Source organism: Eleutherodactylus coqui, chromosome 13 (assembly GCF_035609145.1).
Source record: "Eleutherodactylus coqui strain aEleCoq1 chromosome 13, aEleCoq1.hap1, whole genome shotgun sequence".
Lineage (NCBI taxonomy): Eukaryota > Metazoa > Chordata > Amphibia > Anura > Eleutherodactylidae > Eleutherodactylus > Eleutherodactylus coqui.
In genome coordinates this window covers 74,077,202-74,098,039 of record NC_089849.1, presented here as the reverse complement: position 1 = coordinate 74,098,039, position 20,838 = coordinate 74,077,202, and the positions used below count along the sequence as shown (strand labels likewise).

The 20,838-nt window shown below is 44.2% G+C and overlaps 1 protein-coding gene across 1 annotated transcript; it reads left to right on the top strand.

Annotated features, from left to right (window-relative positions):
• The first annotated feature begins 483 nt into the window (after positions 1-483).
• DGKE (diacylglycerol kinase epsilon) lies at positions 484-19,855 on the top strand. The gene is made up of 11 exons (XM_066588206.1): positions 484-973; positions 3,407-3,566; positions 4,382-4,501; positions 5,430-5,573; positions 7,325-7,482; positions 10,832-10,880; positions 11,034-11,147; positions 12,392-12,463; positions 13,591-13,718; positions 14,784-14,895; positions 16,524-19,855. The coding sequence occupies exons 1-11, from the start codon at positions 564-566 to the stop codon at positions 16,710-16,712; spliced, it is 1,656 nt and encodes a 551-aa protein (XP_066444303.1). The 5' UTR covers positions 484-563; the 3' UTR covers positions 16,713-19,855.
• Positions 19,856-20,838: the final 983 nt, after the last annotated feature.

Here is a 20,838-nt window from a genome sequence, read left to right as displayed (position 1 = left end):
CCAATCACAGACATTCAATGCAGGAAAGAAAAAAAATATATATATCGCTCTTGTATATATGACCCAATTCAAAATGGGGTTCATATTCAGGGCAGATTGATGCGTCTCAAAACACGAATCTCGCAAGATTTTCTCCAGGCGAAAACGGAATAAAAATGAAAAAAAAAAATCATATGCACGCCAATAAAAACTACAGATCACTGCGCAAAATATATTTAGTAGAATTGCATTTTTTTCTCCCCAGGTTTTCCGACACATTCCATGGCATGTAAACAACCCCCACAAATAAACAAGCCCTTGTGTAACCGGGAAAATAAAAGAAATAGGATCATTTTTAAAAATTGGGAGAAAAAAAGAAAAGAAAAGGAAGAAGAGCTGCAGCTCTAGAGCCTCTCCATCCCCTCCGCCGTCACCTAGCAACAGCAGCAGCTCATCGGCCGCCGGGCCCGTGACGTCATCAGTCCTCGCCCGCCGTCGCCTTGGTTACGCATCCTCCGGCGGCTCCGCAGGTCGCACGCTCTGTTTCCGCTCTCCCAGATGTAGCGGCCGCGGTGTCGGCGGACATGGAGGACGAGGGGGATGAGCGCGGGCTGAGCCTGGCGCTGTGGACGGTGTGCGCGGTGATCATCCCGGTGCTTATCACGCTGTGGTGCAGTGTGCGCCGCTCCCGCCGGAGGAGCCTGGCCCGGGACGGGAAGCACTGCTGGCAGGACAGCGACCTGTTCGGGAAACCCACGTACTGCTCGGTGTGCGAGCTGCACATCCTGCGGGGGGCGTACTGCCTGTGCTGCGGCCTGTGCGCCGACGAGCCGTGCCTGAGGGAAGCCGGCCGGCGCTTCCAGTGCAAGGAGGTGATGGGGAAGAGCGGCGTGGGGCAGAGCCACCACTGGGTGCGCGGCAACCTGCCCCTCTGCAGCCAGTGCATGGTGTGCGGCCAGCAGTGCGGGAGCCAGCCCAAGCTGTGCGACTCCAGGTGAGGGGACTACAACTCCCAGCAGGCATTGCAGGTCATCGCTAGTTCAACCGCTTTAAGGGTACGTTCACATGTAGCGGAAACGGGGCGGAAAATCTGGTGCAGAGCCGCAGCTGATTTCACGAGAAACCCAATGCCGGTCGGTCCGCTGCCCGTGCCCGCTGCTGAGCGTCCGCCTTCATCCCAGCTGAGGCCGGCGGTGATTCCTGGAGCGGCGCAGCTTTGCGTGTACAATACGCTGTACCAACCGTGTTGCCGTTTCACGCGTGCAAGAAAAACCGCAGCATGTTCTATCTTGGCGCATTCATGCCAACGTAGTGCAGGGGGCACGCTGTGAATTACGGCCGTCTGAGCCTGGCCTTAACCACTTCGTTGCTGGTAGCTAGAAAAGGTGACTGGGGAAGGCAATGGCAAACCACCCCGCAAAAACAGTCTTGGAGTCGATCATGACTCGGTGCTTGCAGCGGGGGACTTTACCTTCCAGTGTTGAAAACCCACACTAATTTCTGCCAGGTGTGAACGTACCCTAAGGCCTCATGTCCACGGGGAAAATCAGATCCGCTGCAGATTCTACATGTAGAATCTGCAGCGGGTCCCTCCTGCCCCGCGGACATGAGCGCCGAAAATAAGAATTTAAAAGTATTTACCATCCGGCGCGGGCGGAGAAGATCAGCTGTTCCTCACGGCCGGATCTTCATTTTCGGCCGGCGGATGAATTCCTGACGCCGGCGGCACGTCGCCGGCACGTCGCCGACGTGCCGCGCGCATGCGCCGGGCACATCCGCCGAGCCGAAGCAAGGAAGATGCGGCCGTGAGGAACAGCTGACCTTCCCCGCCCGCGCCGGATGGTAAATACTTTAAATTCCTATTTTAGGTCTCCCGCGGATCCGGACGGCTTCCATAGGCTTCAATAGAAGCCCGCGGGAGCCGTCCCCGCGGGAGACCCGCACGAAAATGGAGCATGGTCCGGATTTTTCCATGCTCCATTTTTTTTAAAATCCCTTTTATTGACGATCCGCGGGTATTTATCTACCCGCGGGTGGTCAATGCATCCCTATGGGATGCGGATCCGCATGCGGGAGATCCGCTGCGGATCTTAAATCATATTTTGCCCGTGGACATGAGCCCTAAAGGGGTTCTATCCGGAAAGGTTGTACAGGTCAGCCAGGGAGTCCAGCTGCAGCTCGTCCCAAAGTATGACGGCAGTGACTGAACATATGCACCTCCGCTCCTATTCACATCTATGGGATCACTTGACATAGTTGACTCGTCTGTTTCCAGCGGTCCCATTGAAGTGAATGGGAGCCGAGGTGACTTTATTGCCAGAAGCAGACAGCTCCATACAGTGCACAGTGGCCCCAGCTGGTACTGCATGCTTTCACTTCATTGGGACTTGACATGTAACACCAGCTGGGGTCACTGCACACTGTATGGAGCTGACTGCTTGCAACAACAATGACAGCTCTGTACTGAAAGTGACCGACCTCAGGGATCAGCTGATTGGCTATTGCTGACTTATCCCGAGGATAGGTTATCGATAGTGAACAGTTGGACAACCCCTTTAACAACTCACTGACAGATCAGGCTGCTTGCTCCCTATAGAAGTCTATGGAGAGGCCGAGTGAGAGAGGAACATAGATACACACAGTGATGCTGCTACAGCTAATGATGAATATTGTACTGTCTCACAGCTACTGAAATCACATCTACACTGCTCAGTACTGCTGTATAAGGTACTCCATGCTACTGTTGCTCTGTTTACGAGAGATATTGGGGAGCATGATCTCCTCTTCTCTATATATGCAGTGTATGGGAGACATGGTAATAGCTAGTCTACACCCACCAGCTCAGGGGAAACAAAGAATTAGAGATACAACCTGAAGAGAGGAAAACATACAGAATACTAGTCATATAATGGTCAGAACTAGTGCTAGTCCTCATCTACACATGGCAGCTTATGCTGAAAAGGCGTCTGAAACTGCAGGCAGTGTGCTGTGGGTCAGACGGCCTCCATTGACCTCAAAGGAGGCCGTCCACATAGAGTCTGCAGCAAATAGAGCATGCTGTGATTTTTTTTTTCCCCTTCACTCGCGGAATATGCAATTCATTTCCGCGAGTGTGAAGGACAAAAGATTTTTTTTTTTGTTTTTTTTTACATGCCATTGAATGCATGCCATTTGCTGTGGATCCTCCGTGCGGACGCCGACCGCCGATTCCGCAATAGATATCCGCCAGTGTGAGACCAGTCTTAGTGTTCTGTTAGGAATTCCCAGCTAAACAAGTAGTGCCTGCAAATAAATTCCTGCTGTAGCTACAGAATCGCTGTATATTACAACTAGCGGCACCTGAAGCAACAGTGTGATGCATTTCTTGACCCCTGTAGTAGCCAATGCCCAATGTCACTTCCTTGTCTTCTCTCTTTCCTTTCTATAGATGCATCTGGTGTCAGCGCACCATCCATGATGACTGCATGGAAGGTCCTCTAAAGACTGAGAACTGTGATCTTGGAGAGTTTAGAAATCTCATCGTTCCTTCATATTATCTGTGGGCCGTTAAACAATTGAAACGGAGCAAAAGTGTTGATTACATGAAGGTAAAAATACTTTTTTTTTCGCAATTCATCCAGTTTCCATAATTTATTATGCAAATGATATTAAGTTTCCATTGCAAAGTTTCAAACACTCAAAACTTTCCTTCTTGCCCCAGTCCATTTTAAATGAGCTTTGGCCCAGAGAAGATGCCGGCGTTTCTGGATTGTTGCTATATGGTTTCTTCTCTGCATGATACAGCTTTAACGTGTATTTGTGGAGTGCATGGGGAACTGTATTCACAGACAATGGTTTCTGAAAGTCCATACAGTGATTTACATTACAGAATCATGCCTGTGTTTAATGCAGTGACACATGACGACCCATAGATCTCAAGCATCCAGTATTGACCTTCGCCTTGTTCGCTGTGCACGTGATTTTTTTCAGATTCTCTCAATCTTTTGATGATATTATGTACTCTGGATGGTGAGATTATCAAGTGTTCACAATTTTACATTAGGGAACATTTTTTCTGAAATTATTTCACAATTTAGACACAGTTTTTCACAGGTTGGTGAACCTCTGACCATCTTTGCTTCTGAGAGACTCTACCTCCCTAACATGCTCTTTTAGGCCCGGCGATCAGCTGATCGGTGGGTATCCTGAGCGCAGACCCCTGCTGATCAACTATTGATGACCTATCCTGAGGCAATAGTAAAAGTCTTGGAGAAGTTTTTTTAAACTTTTAGGACAGTGGTAGACGAATTGGCTTAGATTTTAGGAGTTTCTAGGTTGAACAGTTCCGTCTCACATCTAATCTCAGTGCATTTTATAGTGACGTACATAATTGCTTATGATGTTTAATATTATTATTTTCTAGTTAATATCTTCTATGGGAGGCAACTGGACCCCTCTAATAGTTCTGGCTAACACACGCAGTGGAAACAATATGGGCGAGGTTCTAGCGAGTGAATTTAAAGGTCTTCTAAATCCCTTGCAGGTAGGTCTATTAGAGTTGGGATACCTGAGTAAAAAGCTGCATCGAGTATATGAAGCAGAATGCATCACAATGGCGCATGCACTATAATTTACTGCAACTCTCTAAACCTGTTAGACACTTTATGGGAGATGTATTTAGACCACTACTGTATGCAATGGCCTAAGTAAAGACTGCCTCGGAGTGAAGTGCACCAAGATTGAGGGGCGTACACCTCTTAATAAACTTAGCATATGTCTGTGCACCAGGCTGAAATATAAGTTTTCGGTGTAAATTATAGTAAATCTGTTGAGCCCACAAAGCTCCACCTGCTCCTCTAAACTTGCCAAGCAAGGCCAAAATATATATTTTACCATCTAAGTCCCCCCAAGATGTTTTATAAAACCTCTGGGGGACATTCACATTATCTTTTTTTTTTTTTTTTCCCGCTGTAGCTGGGAAATCCATAGGAGCTCCACTCCAGGTAAAAACACCCCCATGTAGTGACAATAGTCACTGGTAGAGCTGATCATGGTCTAATAGGACCCTGCAACTCTGCTGTAACGGGCTCACGGCGGTCACGTGATCGCTGGGTCGCATAGTGAAAGCTCCACTTTCACTTTTTAGTACATAGCGCTAATTGAGAATGCGGAAAAAACATTTCTCCTTTCTCCTCCGGGTCCTCTGCTGTGTCTGACAGTTGAGGAACCAACCTGCTCCTTCTTGATTGCAACAGCAGAGGCTTTAATCCCGCCCCGTACATCTGCTATTGGTGGGGATTAAAGTCCAGGACCAAGAGCTGTATATTTACCGTACTCGGTCCTAAAGAGGTTTAGGTATATAGATTAGGACCTATAAAGGCACATAAAATGTGTCAGCATTACTTTATTTTTGTTTTTAGAATGTGAATAGTGTTTCATTTTCAAAGTTTTGCCAACTTTTTTTTTTGTAGGTGTTTGATTTGAGCAAAACCTCCCCATACAAAGCGCTGCAACTATGTACTCTGTTACCTGCTAATTCTGCCAAAGTGCTTGTGTGTGGAGGGGACGGCACTGTCGGATGGGTCCTTGATGCTGTAGACGAAATGAAAATAAAGGTAAAAGTGTTTGTACAAACTGTATTTCCAGGTGATCCAGAATTGTAATCGCTGTATTCTACATCAATAACGGTACATGACTCGGTTATTATTTCATTGAGGGGCAATAACTTAGAGAGAAGCTGTCGCCGGGTTCGTGCTGCCCATACACTACAGCATGTATGTTTTATTCTGGAGCACTAAGGCACTTTAGGCATACTTTACAAATTTGCTTGGTGTCAGGGGGGCGGAGCTTGTCCCCATCTGGGTCACCTAGACTGACATGCCTTTCCCTGTTTGTATATAGGGAGGGATCTGTTGGTCTAGGCTTGTGAAATGCCTCAGTGTTTCAGAAGAAAGCCCACATGCCTGCAGTGTATTTCCCTGCTCCTGGTTCAGGCAACATAAACCTGGTAATCCTGTACAGGATATAGAAATCTACAATCAGAAAATTCAAACGGATTAGAAAAATGGAAAATACATCAGAATCTACTTTCAAATACAGTGTTTCCGGCGAAAATAAGACACTGTCTTATATTAATTTTTTTTTCCCTAAGAAGAGGCACAGTGTCTTATTTTTGGGGGGTGTCTAATAATACTCGCCTACCCCGGTGTTCCTGTTCTCGTGCTGGTCTCTGTTGCTGCTGCAGGCTGCTGCGTCCTCCCTCAAGCCGACAGAGCAGTTCTTCCTAGAAGCGGGGCTCGAATACCCCGCCTCCAGTAAGCTAATGCTCTTATTGGCTAATCGAGCGCTGTGTCAGCCAATGAGATCCGGCGCTGAATGAACCAATCACAGCCATTCAAGGATATCCTCCCGCTTCCAGGAAGAACTGCTCTGTCGGCTTGAGGGAGGACGCGGCAGCGACGAAGACCAGTGTGAGGACCGGAATGTCGACTATAGGTGAGTATTGTTTTTTTGTTTTGTTTTTTTTTACATCTAGCCTAGCTAGGGCTTATTTTGGGGGGAGGGCTTATATTGCAAGATCCCCTCCAACCCCCGGTGGAGGTCTTATCGGAGAAACACGGTAGTAAAAAAAAAATATTAAAAACATATAGGTGAAAAGTATGAAAAGCAGAGTCCCACCTTTTACTGCAGGATGTACATACTTGGGGCAAATTCCAAATAAATATAAACTTTACATTGCTTTGACGTTTTTTCCATTTGCGGTCGTGCGGTTTGCAGTAGAGTCGGTGTGACTTCTGTGCATTCTCCTCTCTTGTCGCTCACAGTCTCCCTGCTTATCTGTAATGTGATTCCTCACTGGCGATTCCGGATTAAACATTTATTTGAGGCTTTTGTCTCTGGTTTCAGGCAGGTATACAGGGCAGTGCGGTGTCATGCTTAGTGCATCTAAAAGGATAAAGTATGTAACCCTTCCTTGTCCTGTGAGCTCGTATGACTACGGGAGCTTTTTATACCTTTTGGGTTTTGGGCTACTAACAGTCACAGGGCACATACCCCAACGATGCGGGTTACCTGCTCTGTATATGCCTATGGGGATCTTCAAAGATGCTTGAAAATCCAGTGATTTTGGAGGGTGTTGACCCATTGTCAGCCGCACCACAATATACTTTGACTTCATCTCCAGTTCAGCTACAGACAGGTAGTGGAGCAATGAGCAGTTTATCCACCATGATATGTGCCTGCATTGACCATAAGTGCGGCAGTGAGAACAATACAATATATATATATATACTGGTAATACAGCACTGCTAGAACTTTTGCACATACTAATAAGACACTTCTAATAAGAATGTAACTCTCTTTCCAGGGCCAAGAAAACTGTATCCCACAAGTAGCAGTGCTGCCCCTTGGAACGGGCAATGACCTAGCTAATACACTAGGATGGGGCTCAGGCTATGCCGGGGATGTTCCTTTGGAGCAAATACTTCGAAATGTAATGGAAGCGGACAGCGTTGGGCTTGACAGGTGAGAAGGAAACCATTGCCTTGAGTAATTTCATCTAGTGCTTCATGTAGGCAGGAAACTTTCCAGCATGTAGTAGTAGCAGCATAGTTGCTTCAGCAGTCCCTGAAATGTGCAGGTGTTAAAGCTGATCTGTCAGGTCTCCTCCACTATCCTATCAGAGGCAAAGGATAGATTGGGAGACCTCTGAGCTAGCGGATACATAATTTTCTATAACTCGGTATTGCCATGTAAAAAGCTGTTAAGATGCTGGCCGTATTTAAAGAGGTATTTCCTCCTTAGAATATTCTTGTACACCACTAAAATGCCACGAGTGAAAAAGTTTAAGTAGTTGCAGCTTACTTCTGGCGTTGTGGCACTCCTTTTCCCCCGCCATGCCGCCAGCGGTAACAATACTGTTCTGTAGTTAAGACCTGGGACGGAACTGCATCCCTTTCATTTAGAGGTTCGGAGGTCTCGGTAGTTTTGACCCCCTCTCAGTTTTGAAGTGATTGCATATTGTAATTAAATACATAGTTGCTACAAACATAAACCTTTTAACCAGAAAATACAGAATGCAATGTATATGCGAGAGATATCCTAGTGAAGCTCTGCATAACCCTGTCTATTATGTGTTACCCCCAGAACAGCATAGGAGACCTGACAAAACCACATTTAAAGGACAAGAAGCAGTTTAGAGCCATTTTTCCTATTTTTTTTTAGGGAATAGCTAAAGTTTTTTTTCGTGGGCAGAATTCCATTTCCTTCATTATGCTACATAGATCAATCCCAATATTAAGGATGGTTTACAGGCCCCCAATAAAACAAATGTAAGGAGTAGAAAATGGTGTAAATTTAAGAATTAAAATGTGATTGTTCCCAGTAAGAGAACCAAGTAATCTTGTAGATATGATACCTTTTAAGCTACCAGATTACTTGGTCTTTCTTACTGGGAACAATCACATTTTGCACTACTGCCCAACACCGTACCAAAGAAATAAGGCATACTCTTCCCAGCACTACATTCCAGGAAGAAGCTGTATAATAGTCATAAGTCGTTTATTATGCACGAGGCCACTTATCCAATCATAAGCTTCTGGGTAGATATTGCCATGCGCCGCCTGTGATTGGCTAAGCAGTCTTGTGCACTGTGACAAGGGGGTTCTTGAGTAGGTGAGCATTGCTTATTTCTTTATTTTACACCATTCCTGACCCCTGTTATATTTTTCTGGAACCCCCTTTAAAATATTAAGGTATAATAGAGACCTTACACAGAGGTCCGCTCACACATGACATATCTGCCGTTGCAAATCTGGTGTGGATTTGCTATGAATTTCAGTTGAGGGAAGTGAACTCTTTAGTACATCCACAGCACGATCCACACCATTTGCAGATTTTTCAGATGCGGAAAATCTGCTGCAAATCTGTCGTGAACATACCCTAAGGCCTCATGTCCACAGGGAAAATCAGGCCTGCTACGGATTCTGCATGGAGAATCCATAGCGGGTCCCTCCTGCCCCGCGGACATGAGCGCTTAAAATAACAATTAACTCACCCGCAGCGGAGCGGGCAGATCTTCTCCTCACGGCCGGATCTTCTTTCTTCGGCCGGCGTATGTGCTCGGCACGCCGGCTGCGTGCCCCGCGCATGCGTCGGGCACATCCGCCCGGCCGAAGAAAGAAGATCCGGCCATGAAGAAGAGAAGAATTGCCCGGTCCGCTGCGGGGAAGTTATTCTTATTTTAGGTCTCCCGCGGATCTGGACAGCTTCCATAGGCTTCAATAGAAGCCCGCGGGAGCCGTCCCCGCGGGAGACCTGCACGAAAATGGAGCATGGTCCGGATTTTTTTGATGCTCCATTTTTTTTTTTTTTTTAAATTCCCTTTTATTTATCTACCCGCGGGTGGTCAATGCATCCCTATGGGATGCGGATCCGCGTGCGGGTGATCCGCTGCGAATTTTAAATCCTATTTTGCCTGTGGACATGAGGCCTTAAAGCGCTATTGAAGTGATTGAACTGCTACAATATGCCATCACTTCCTGGCCCGTGAAGTTCTGACTGCAGACCCCAAGGATTCTTAGACTAAAGGGGCCATGGTGTTAAGGCTTCTTCAGTGTTTCTCAGCACAGAGACTCTCCTGGCCAGATGTTGCACAGCCCTCACTGGAATTGGGCTGTTTTGTCCTTCCCTGCGGGTGGTCAGGAGAGCCTCTGAGCAAGCGAGAAGCCCATGGAACCGCTGTTTATTAGTTCTACGGGCCCATACACACGGGCGTAAGCGGTTTTCAGTTGCATAAATAGGCTGTGTATTTATAGACTGAAAACCGCCTGTTCCCTCCATATTTCCATCTGCTGTGTGTTTTATCTTTTTACACATGTAAAAAATAATGCAAGAAATCCCATTGATTTCTTGCATATGCACGCAGCGAATGTGCAGGTTTCCTGCGTATTTACCTAAGCCCGTTGATTTCTTTGGGCTTTTTCGGTAGGTAATACACACCGTTGTGACATTTTATTTTATTTTTTTTTTTACATATTTTTACATATTTTTTTAATTTGACCGTAATATGCTTGAAAAATACGCAGCTGTGAATGAACCCTTTAAAATCAATAGATTCTATTCACTGTGTATTATGCGCATAAAATGATTGTTCCCAGCAAGAGAAACCAAGTAATCTTGTAGATATAATAGCTTTTAATGGCTCACAAAAATACATGATGTCACTGCAAGCTTTTTGACTTGCCCTTCATCAACGCAAAATGAAATGGATCTGAAGAGGTGTGTATAATATAATTTATTTATGACAAGGCGCAGACCTGGATGGGAATAGTTTACACTTAAAAGAATAGTCACTGTGACTATTCTTTTAAGTGCAAATGACTCACATCCGTGTATTTGTGTATAACTATGCATGCCTCTTCAGATCCATTTCATTATGCCTTGATGAAGGACCCTGTGAGGGCTGAAAGCTCGCATTAACATCATGTATTTTTGTTAGCCAGTAAAGGTATCATATCTACATGATTACTTGGTTTCTCTTGCTGGGAACAATCACATTTTGCTCTACTGGCTAACACCGTACCAAACTTTTTTCATTGCGCGAAAAAAATAAATAAATACACACTTAATACGGAGCGTGTTTCCGTTTGTGCGAACAAGTCCTTCAAATCCGCAGTTTGCCGATGGTCTCCCCACAATCGTGCTGTAATGGCCTATCCCAGTAATATATCGCCACAGTAGTATCTGATGGGAATACCCCTTTAACATTATTGCGCCAATGTTGGATTCCATGAGTTCCGTTTTTAGATTCCATTCATTGGTCAGTACATAATCCACATCCCTAGTATACAAAGGCATAATTTCTGTTTTTCAGGTGGAAAGTGCAGGTTACTAACAAGGGCTACAGTCTGAGGAAACCAAAGGTAAAAAGATCCCTTCATTGAGTGTAACATACGTCAGCGTATTACAGACCAGCCTCAAGTGTGCATTCATCCTCCTCCTTCCAGATGTCTTCGCACAGACATGACGTCAGAGCGTTGTTGTAACAGCGTCACATGTTTTTCGCCTCCCTTTAGGTTTTGTCAATGAATAACTACTTCTCGGTGGGCCCCGATGCCTTAATGGCTTTAAACTTCCATACACATCGAGAGAAGACCCCTTCACTGTTCTCAAGCAGGCTTGTCAATAAAGTAAGTTTCCAGAGTGACACGTGAAAGGTACATATTAAAGCGGGCTCCATTTTTTTTATGATCAGAGTATTTTAAATGGCTCTAGACAATCTGGAGCCTAAAGGGTTGTGGTCATGCAGAGCGCTGCGATGTCCTGGCGTTGGGCCCAGCTCACAGACTCTTCCAATGTTACTCCTCACTCTCTGTACAATACTTTATTTCTAGAAACCTAATTCAGATGGGCGTTACGTAACGAACCATGTTTTACTGTGTGCTTCTGAGGTAGTATTAACCCTTCAAGTAAAAAAACTTATTTTAGCATACAGGTTCTGAAGTTTTTCTTGTTTTTTTTTTTTACTTTTGTGTCGCTGCACTCCGAGGGCCATAACTTTTTTTTTCCCCCCTTGGTTCAGCTGTATTATGGCTTGTTTTTTATTTTGCAGGATGAGTTGTAGTTTTTCATTTAGTACCATTTTAGGGTGTATTTGACTCTCTGATTAAAACTGGTGATGACCTGCCCTGAGCATAGGCGGGGGGCTGCCGTTCAGGACCCCTGCTGATGAGAAGTTGCTTTTATGGCTGGAATGCTGAAAACGCTTTCCATTCGGTATCGCCCCTGTTTGGTATTGCAGCTCTCTCCCATTGAAGTGAACATTCCCACGCTGAGACCTTTGAAGTACTGCCTTTATTAGGGATGTGTATAGTAATCCGTATGATCGTTGATGAATTTCTGGATCGCCTGCTGGCTTCTAGGCAAGCGTCATCTAAAAGGAAGTTTGTATTGAGTCTCCAAGTAAATTTCTTACAGGGCCTAAGGGGCGCGTGTGAATATTAGCTTGTAGCGCACTGCTGTATAGTTTTGACTCCTCCTTGTGCATGACCTGTAAACTTTATTTCAATAAAGATTGAAAGCTTGCAATGGCATCGTTTTTCAGCGCACGTCTTCCGTCCTAGCACAAGCTTCTTTATGGCCTCGGGGAAGGGTGTAAGGGGAGTTTTTGGCTGAGCCGAGAGCGACACCACAGGATATTCTAGTAATGTCTGATAAGTTGAGTCAAACTCCGAATCTGAACTGGGACCCAATCTAAGTCTATGGGAGTATGCGTAGAGCTGAGCTCGCTGGCCTCATATAGCAGAACTGGGCTCGTTTGTCCTTGGAGTATTCCTTGCAGTTGTGTTGACGCTTCGCAGTAACTTTTAAATGCTCTTTGTAATTGTGTAGCTTGCACTCTGATGGTAACGCTGTCCTATATTTTGTGTTTCAGGCAGTATACTTCTTTTATGGAACCAAGGATTGCCTGATCCAGGAATGTAAAGATCTCGACAAGAAAGTTGATGTAAGAATTAAAGGAGAGGTCTTGGTAAAGACAACCTCTTCCCCGATTTCCTGTTCAGGCATGTTAGAACATAAAATACAAATGCAGCCAAGCAAATGGGACTTTTACATTTAAGGGATGTTTCAGGCTTGATTTGGGTGTATATAATGCATGAAAATAAAAAACTGCGCTCATGTTTCCAATTTAATACCTCTGCCTTGTTGATGAGCGTTGGGACACGCATTCAGGGCGTTCAGTTGCATAATAGTGTAACATTATTTTCTGGGTCCGCACGATTCCGGCAATATCAAGTTATATATATATATATATAATATTTTTTTTTTCATGTTTTGCTATTTTTTTACATAAAAAAACTCTAAAAAATTTGCTTTTGTGTCACCGCATTTCAAGAACTGTGACATTTTTATTTATCTATCAACAGAGCTCTACAAGGGCTTGTTTTTAGTCCAACTCTAGTGTTCATTTGACCAATTTTTGGGAACAGATAACATTTTGTTTGCTTTCCATTCCATTTTTTTCTAGAGGCAGGATTAACGAAATCTGCAATTCTGGCATGATTTTTATTTTTAACGACTTTCACTGTGCAGTATAAATATGTTAAATTGATTCTGTAGGCCAGAAAGATGACACCAATACCAAATTATATCGTTTTTTTCACACCTTTAAAAAAAAAAAAAAAAAGAAGAAATTTAAAGGGTTAAACAATGGGGATCTGTGGTTACTTCGGTCCCTGCTGCTAGAGCAAGTGCTACGCTGTCACCCAACTGGTGGCAGGCTTCTCAGGCAGCCTCCATCAAAAGATGGAGAGGAGTGAAGAATAAAGCCCCTTAACAGCCGCCGTCATTATATGGGTGGTCGTTAAGGGTTTACATTAACATTTGCATATTCTTTTCTATCGTGGCAATTGACTGGTGTCACCTAACTTTTTGAATTGCTGATGTGTGTAGCTGCTAGACAGAGTAGTGGAGCGGTCTAAAACCGGTCATATATGAGACATTTTTGCCCATTTAGTCAAAAATTTGATAAAAACAATAACTGTACAAAATGAACTATACAAACACGTCAAAGTAGCGAGCAGTAAATAAATTCATACAATTTGTTTTTATTTATGAACTCGGTAACTACAGCTTGAATTGGATGGAGAGAAGATATCTTTGCCGAATCTTGAAGGAATTGTGGTCTTGAACATTGGTTACTGGGGTGGTGGCTGCCGTCTGTGGGAAGGAATGGGAGACGAGCCTTATCCTTTATCTAGGTACGTGTCTGCGGCATGCCCGTTACTTCTGCATGACTCTCCAATGTATTAATGACTCTTGCATCATCTGCAGTCACTTTTTCAAAACCTACAATGTTGTTCTGTCACATTTCTACTGTCATAAAATGTACATCTGTACGCTTCGAATCGCCTAGTGTTTTGTCTGTAAAGTTACTTATAGAGATGAGCGAGCGTACTCGGTTCGGGTGTTTTTGAACTCGAGCACCACTTTTTCCGAGTAACTGACTACTCAGACGAAAAGATTCGGGGGGCGGCGTGGTGGAGCGGGGGCGGTAGCAGTGGGGAACAGGGGGGAGTGCTCGCTTTCCCCCCACTCCCCTCTGCAACCCCCGGCACCCCCCGAATCTTTTCGTCCGAGTAGTGAGTTACTCAGAAAAAGCGGCACTCGAGTTCAAAAACACCCGAACCAAGTAGATTCGCTCATGTCTAGTTACTTGCACAGACGGTATCTCTTGCACTACTGTATCTTTTTAACAATCTGCAATAACTCACATTATTTTGAGCTAATTGATGATTTTTATTTTCGGTTGATAAAGGATAGTTTTAGGGTTTTCACCCCTCAACTTGTTTAAAACGTGTTTTACTTAGGAATGTGAGCGATTCTCCATGATGAATCTGCCTGTCTAAACGGGCTGCGCCAACGAGCTGGTGATGATGTCAGCCGCCCAATCACTTGTGCAGACGATTCTCGTTCAGTGTACAAGGAGCATTACTTTAAAACTTGAAAAATACACCTTGCTGACCAAGGAAATGATAAAGACTTTATCAAGGAGAGAGCGGCTTGTACCTACAAGTCTCCCAACATACGTTGTTCCTATGTCCGTACCACACGGAGGCCTGTGAATGTTATTTGCACTGAGCGCTTTGTGCTGTTTATGGGTGTTGAGCATTAACCTTTTTATTACTCAGCTTCGCTTTATTTCTTTCACCTTTTTTCTTTCTCACTTCTCCCGTTCTACATTAATCTTTTCATCTTTTTGCTTTCTCTTACTCCATTTCCCTTTCTCCTTATTTTTCTTTTCACTTTTTTTTCGTTCTCTAAAGGCATGACGATGGCCTATTGGAAGTAGTTGGAGTTTATGGATCTTTCCACTGTGCTCAAATTCAGGTTAAACTGGCAAATCCTGTCCGTCTTGGCCAGGCACACACTGTAAGGGTAAGAACGCGATTACTTTTGTCTGTACTCATTTTTTTTATCCACTATGTAGAGTTTAAAGGCCCATTTAGACACAACGATCATCGCTCAAAAGATGTATTTTGAGCGACTTTTGAGAAATCATTGTTGTGTCATTTACAGTGCAAGATGAGCGACCACCCTGCGCTGCCAGTGGAGGATGCAGAAGACAAGCGGGGTGTCCCAGCTTGTCTTCTGCATACAGCTGTTCTCCGCTCCGAGCGCCCGGCTGTTATATAGCCAAATGCTCGAAGCGGAGGATGCAAAAGACAAGCTGGGTGTCCCCACTTGTCTTCAGCATCCAGCTGTTCCCCACTCAGAGTGCCCGGCTGTTATACAGCTGAGCACTCTGAGCGGATGATGCAGAAGACAAGCGGGGTGTCCCAGCTTGTCTCCTGCATCTAGATGTTTTCTGCACTGAGCACCCGGCTGTTATACAGCCGAGCGCTCCAAGCAGGGTATGGAGAACAGAGCTGGCACACTCTGTTCTTCATACCCAGCCTGTCATCAGGGAGGGGGATACAGCTGAAACAATAGTATCAGCTGTATCCCGCTGTGAATCCCGGATAAGGCTCAGCGTTGTTTCAGCATGCTGAAAGACGACAATGAATGATTACACACAACGATTATCGCTCAAAAGATGTCTTTTGAGCGAATTTTGAGCGATAATCGTTGTGTTTAAATGGGCCTTTAGCTAAAACAATTGGAAAGGAGGTCTCTTTTTGCAAAAAAAAAAAAAAAAGTTCGGTTGGTAAGCGGAGAGGGTTAGTCATTGTTTTTATAGAAGCTCAGGACAGGGTTATTTTTGAGCAGGTTGTGGGACACTTTGCAACAAATGTGAATAGTCCTTCCCTGTCTTGCCCTTGTGGTTGAGATGTGCGCTGCAGTGCGCTTAGATGTCATTGACATTTCTATTCTTAATAATTCCATTCTTTGAATGGTTGCTATTACAAGGGGGCGCTGATAAAGTCCTTGACCACAAATAAGAAGGAAATTCCACAGTTATTCTACATAGTCTCTCTGGATATCAATGCATTTCTTATTGCAATATTGCAACTTCTTTAACCCATCCACATAGACTTCTGTTGGTTGAGTGGCAAACCAGGTGTCAGCTGCTGCAGTGGTGTCAGAAATGGAGGTAAATTTGGTTCCCATTTGAGGTGTTTCTTCAAATTAGGAAACAGATGATAGTCCGAGAGTGCCAAATCGGGTGAATGAGGAGATGATCCACCTCAAAGCTTAGGTCATCCAGTTTGCTCTAGGTTATGTGAAAACAAATGATCACAAAGTCAAGGATTTATATCAGCACCCCTTGTAGTAAAAGGTCTGACGCTCTAGAAAATATTGCATCAGATAATGTATATTGGGTGGCCACGTGCCAAGTTTCATAGTCGCGCTATGGAAAGTAAATCCTGGATAACTCCTTTAATTTTAATTAAATTCCGACCTATAGTGCCTCCAAAACCGTGCCTAAAGGAGAGAACAAGTTGCTCTACTAATAACAAGGCCTCATAAAGCTTAAAAATGCAAGTTTGCATCAGGGCGCCTTATTTTAGTTAGTTTTTACTGACCGATTCTGAAGTCCTCTGCTGTTCTCTTCTATCTGGCAGCTGATTTTGAAGAGTTCAAGAATGCCAATGCAAGTGGATGGCGAGCCATGGGCCCAAGGGCCGTGTACAGTCACTATTACACACAAGACACACGCACTGATGCTGTACCATGTAGGAGAACAAACTGATGACGACGAACCTTCCAGTGACTCGGATCAAGATCCCGTCAATCGTGATTTGGAAATGTAGGCCGTCACTAGAGTTTTAACAGATTTCACATACAAAAAGTCCTTCCAAGGACCAACCTCCTATTTATTCACGTTTATCCATGTATTTTTTTACCTGTAATATTTTGTTGTAAGTCTGTATGACCTTCCGTTAACTAGTTTATCTCCGTCACCGCTGAATGTCATTGAAAACGTTTGCACCTACTGTTTAACTGTTGTGTTGTCATAGTCGTAGAAAACGTTGGCCATGTGAAGGTCAGTGTTCATTCCAGTGAGATTACTGCACTTATTTCTGGTCTGAGACAACACTGAAGTGGGAAAGGTAGATGATAGATTACTGTAACCTGTGTAGCAGATCACTGGAGTTTATACTGTGTCGCTAAATGTGCATATTTTGCACCAGGATTTCAAGTACTTTCGGTGTGGTTCACTTTTTTTGAGATTTTTCTTCACTCCTTGTCAAAAAACAAAACAAAAAAATCAAGCACCTAGAAGAAGTTGTCAACAAGGTCTGCCAAATCTGAAAAAGAGGTCCACTACACAGAAGTAGCGTTTGGGAGCCTTTTTGTAGGTCAAGGGTGAAACCAATTTTTTAGGATCTCCCAGGTGGTAAGACCGTTCATTTAATCGCACCACAGCTCTAATCAATTGCCTGAGATGTAACTGCATGCAGAGTTTTGCAGCAAAACGACAACTGCTTCTAGGGGCGGGATTTTGTACAAGAGTGTATCTTATTGATGTTTACTTTTCCATCTACATGATAGAAGCATTTCAGTATTTCTTTACATCTTAGGTTTACAAACATGGGTATCAATTGTGAATTCCATGAAGAAAGCCATTTTTGTGAGGCAATAGACATTCAAAATTATTTTTGGATACAGATTAGATATTTTTCTTTCAGGAGAAGTATTAACCCCGATATCTTAAGTGTAAGGATGAAGGACAAACATGGTGCATATTGTGTGGTGAAGATCCACAACCACATCATAGCAGATTTTTTTCCACTACAAGTGGATGGGGTTTTCCAAACAATACGGGGTTGACTGACCAAGACATCCCCCTTTCCTTATGCCCTACTTGGACATATGAATGTCTTTAAGAGGTCCTCAGAGCGAAAAGCTACTAAGTATCAGCAACGGTTTCTCTTGCTTACCTAGCTCATCCATTTGAAATGCTACCATGTAAAGCCACGGTTTTTCTGTAGTGCCTGCAACTTGACCCAGTGATGATTCCTCTGAACTAATGGATCACTGACAGACCAGTTTTGGCAACTGCCTTGAAAGGTGCCCAAATACTTAGGCGTAAACTTTGGTTGGGGTATGTTGGTGTAGTGGCATGGACTGAGAGCGTTGGTCCAGGAAAGAAACTTCTACAACATACTAGAAAAATGAAAGTTTCCAAATTGGTGTCAGCAGGTTTTCAGCCATGTCTATAAGAAAGTGATCTGCAAAGTTTGGTGTGGAGAAACCCATCTAGTTCCCTTCATCCCTGTTGATTGCTTCACAAACCGAACCTTTATGCGGGACAGTTTTTTGTCCACTTAAGGCCCAACGTCCACGGGCAGATTTTTGCTGCGAAATCCGGAGCGGGCATTCTGTGCCAGATTCTGCAGCAATACGCCTCCATAGCATGCTATGGTAAAACGATCTCTCATATCCATGAGCGGAAACCAATTGCGGTTTCTGTTTGCGGATAAAAAAAAAAAATCGGAGCATGCTCTATTTTGCTGCAGTTGTCACTAGGACGGCTTCCAGTGAAGTCAATGGAAGCCGTTCGGGGCAATGATTCTGCCAAGACAAAAATCTCTGCTGAGCATGTGCCCCAGTTGGCGCTTCCGCAGTACAAAAAAAAGACCAGGACAGGTAAGCACTGTCCTTGGCTGCAGGCTCCCGCATGTGGAATGCCACCCGCCCCTGGACATGAGGCTTAAGCATCCTACAGTTGTCCCATTGATCGGTCCTGTACTTTCATACAGAAGTGACTGAATGGAGGCAGAGTGCATCGGAGAGCACTGCCGGCTACCCACCTCCATTCAGATTAAAGAGTCAAAACATTCATAGATGAACGTTTGCCTGTTCACATGATTTGTATGCCTGCATGAACTGAACCACAAGATAAATCAACCAATTATCGTCTGTCATTCAGTTGCTGGCAGCGTTTACACTGAACGATTACTCAGTTTTGCACGATCCAGCAATGAACTGAATGATAACTGTTCCCTGTAAAAGGGCCCTTACTGACCAAAAATGTGATTGTACAAATCATTTTGAAGAATGCCCAAAGCCATATTCCAAAATCTAGCAAGAGTAGGGTTAGCTGGAAAGGAATAGTTGAACTCTAAGTCAGAAGCGCATGCTGTTCCTCAGCCGTCCTAATCTACAGTCTCCACATTTTAGCAGAAAAGACGAATATTTTAACAAATCCTAGTACAACCTGTGGATGCTGGTTGAGATTTCCTTCTATTGCTGTCCCTCAGGGTGTACTATATAAAAGCTATATTTTATATACAAACATTCCATGTCTTATTATATTTTATATCTGCCATTTCCCAGGCTGTGCCTGCCAAAGACCCCCTCATTGACATAAATGAAAAACCCCTAAAAGTTGGGTTTGATGGCCAACCCCTATAGTGAATGTGGCCTAGCATGATCATTTTTTAGGAGTGACTTCCCCTTGCGTTATACAGTATAATGAAAGTCTGCATAGAAGGCACTGAAATGTTACTGGGGTGTAGCATACATCATTAGGAGAAGGGAAAGGAGGAGAGAAGTGTCTGCATAGAGTTTTTGTGGCCGGGTCACCTAAGATCATTCTGCATTGCTTGCAAAAATTGCTACAACTCCTTGTCTCCGGTTTAGCTCAAGCAGCTTATCAAAAAGTAAAATCACTTTCAGGTTAGGGGAAAAGGCAAATTCCCAAGTACATGCAAGTTTTTCTATGTATGTTTGGGGTGGGGTGTAAACATCAACTGTATATAGAAGCTGTTGTAGTCATTTACAGTATGGATCTCTCGAGTTAAATACAAAATCTGAACTTCTGTTTTAGGACTGAAGCGAGGGTTTCCATTTTTAATTCTGAATTAGAGTATGATAAACATGTAATTGCAACGATTACGTTTTATTTAAGATCATTCGGATGTGCTGCAAATAAAAGCTGAAACACAACGACTTCTGTGGTTTTTGTCTTCACATGCTTTCGTACTTCCAAACAAAGTAAGGCCGGGCTCATACGACCGTGTTGTTATAGTGTATATTGTGCACGGAATACCCTGTACCGATCTCCCATAAGCGGCCATGTTGCTACTCGCACGAATTGCACGAAAAACGTGCACAGGAAAAATCACAGCATGTTGTGTCTTTGCGCACATACATGCCAGGATAGTACATGGCCATGGGCAGCACACAGCAAGAAGGCAATGGCATTGCGTATATGCCGCGTGCTTCTTGTGGGCAACACGCTGGGAATTATGGCCATCCAAGCCTGGCCTGAGAAGAACTTTTAAAATCTGCAAAAACTAATGACATTAACCCTTTCCAATCCACTGTCTGACCTGTGAAGACATTATGATTTAAGGCTGCACAGCTCCAATGTTGGAAGACGTCCGTCGGGGTTCTCTTACTGTATATTGCCAGCCTATCTGCTGTTGGAGACTATCCAACGTGTCACCTCCTGCAGTACTGGCTTTAGCCAGCAGATAGAGGTGTTGTATAATGGCAGAAAAAGAGTAAGCCCCCTAGGAAAAGCAGGATACAAATTGGATTGGAAAGGGTTAAAGGGAACCTGTCACATCCCCACAGTAACACAAACTAAGTTATACTGCTGTTAGGGGACCCGACAGACCCCAGTGAGGTTTTTTCTTTGCAACTTGGATGTGCTGATAGATCTAAGGGTGAGTTATTCTTTGCTGTTTGTTTACATCTCCACTGCTCAGTATTGCAATATATTGTCTAACATGCTGATGCTACAGACAGACAGCAAAATCTGCAGTTCTCTGTGCTCATACGACCTTCTATACAAAACCGCTAAGATTCCTCCCCCAACTCTAAGACAACTGAGAATCAGATATCCAGCTTGCAGAGGGGGTGGGGGTAAATGGAGATACATACAGGATACAAGTCAGAGATAGTATTATTTCTCATGTTCACACA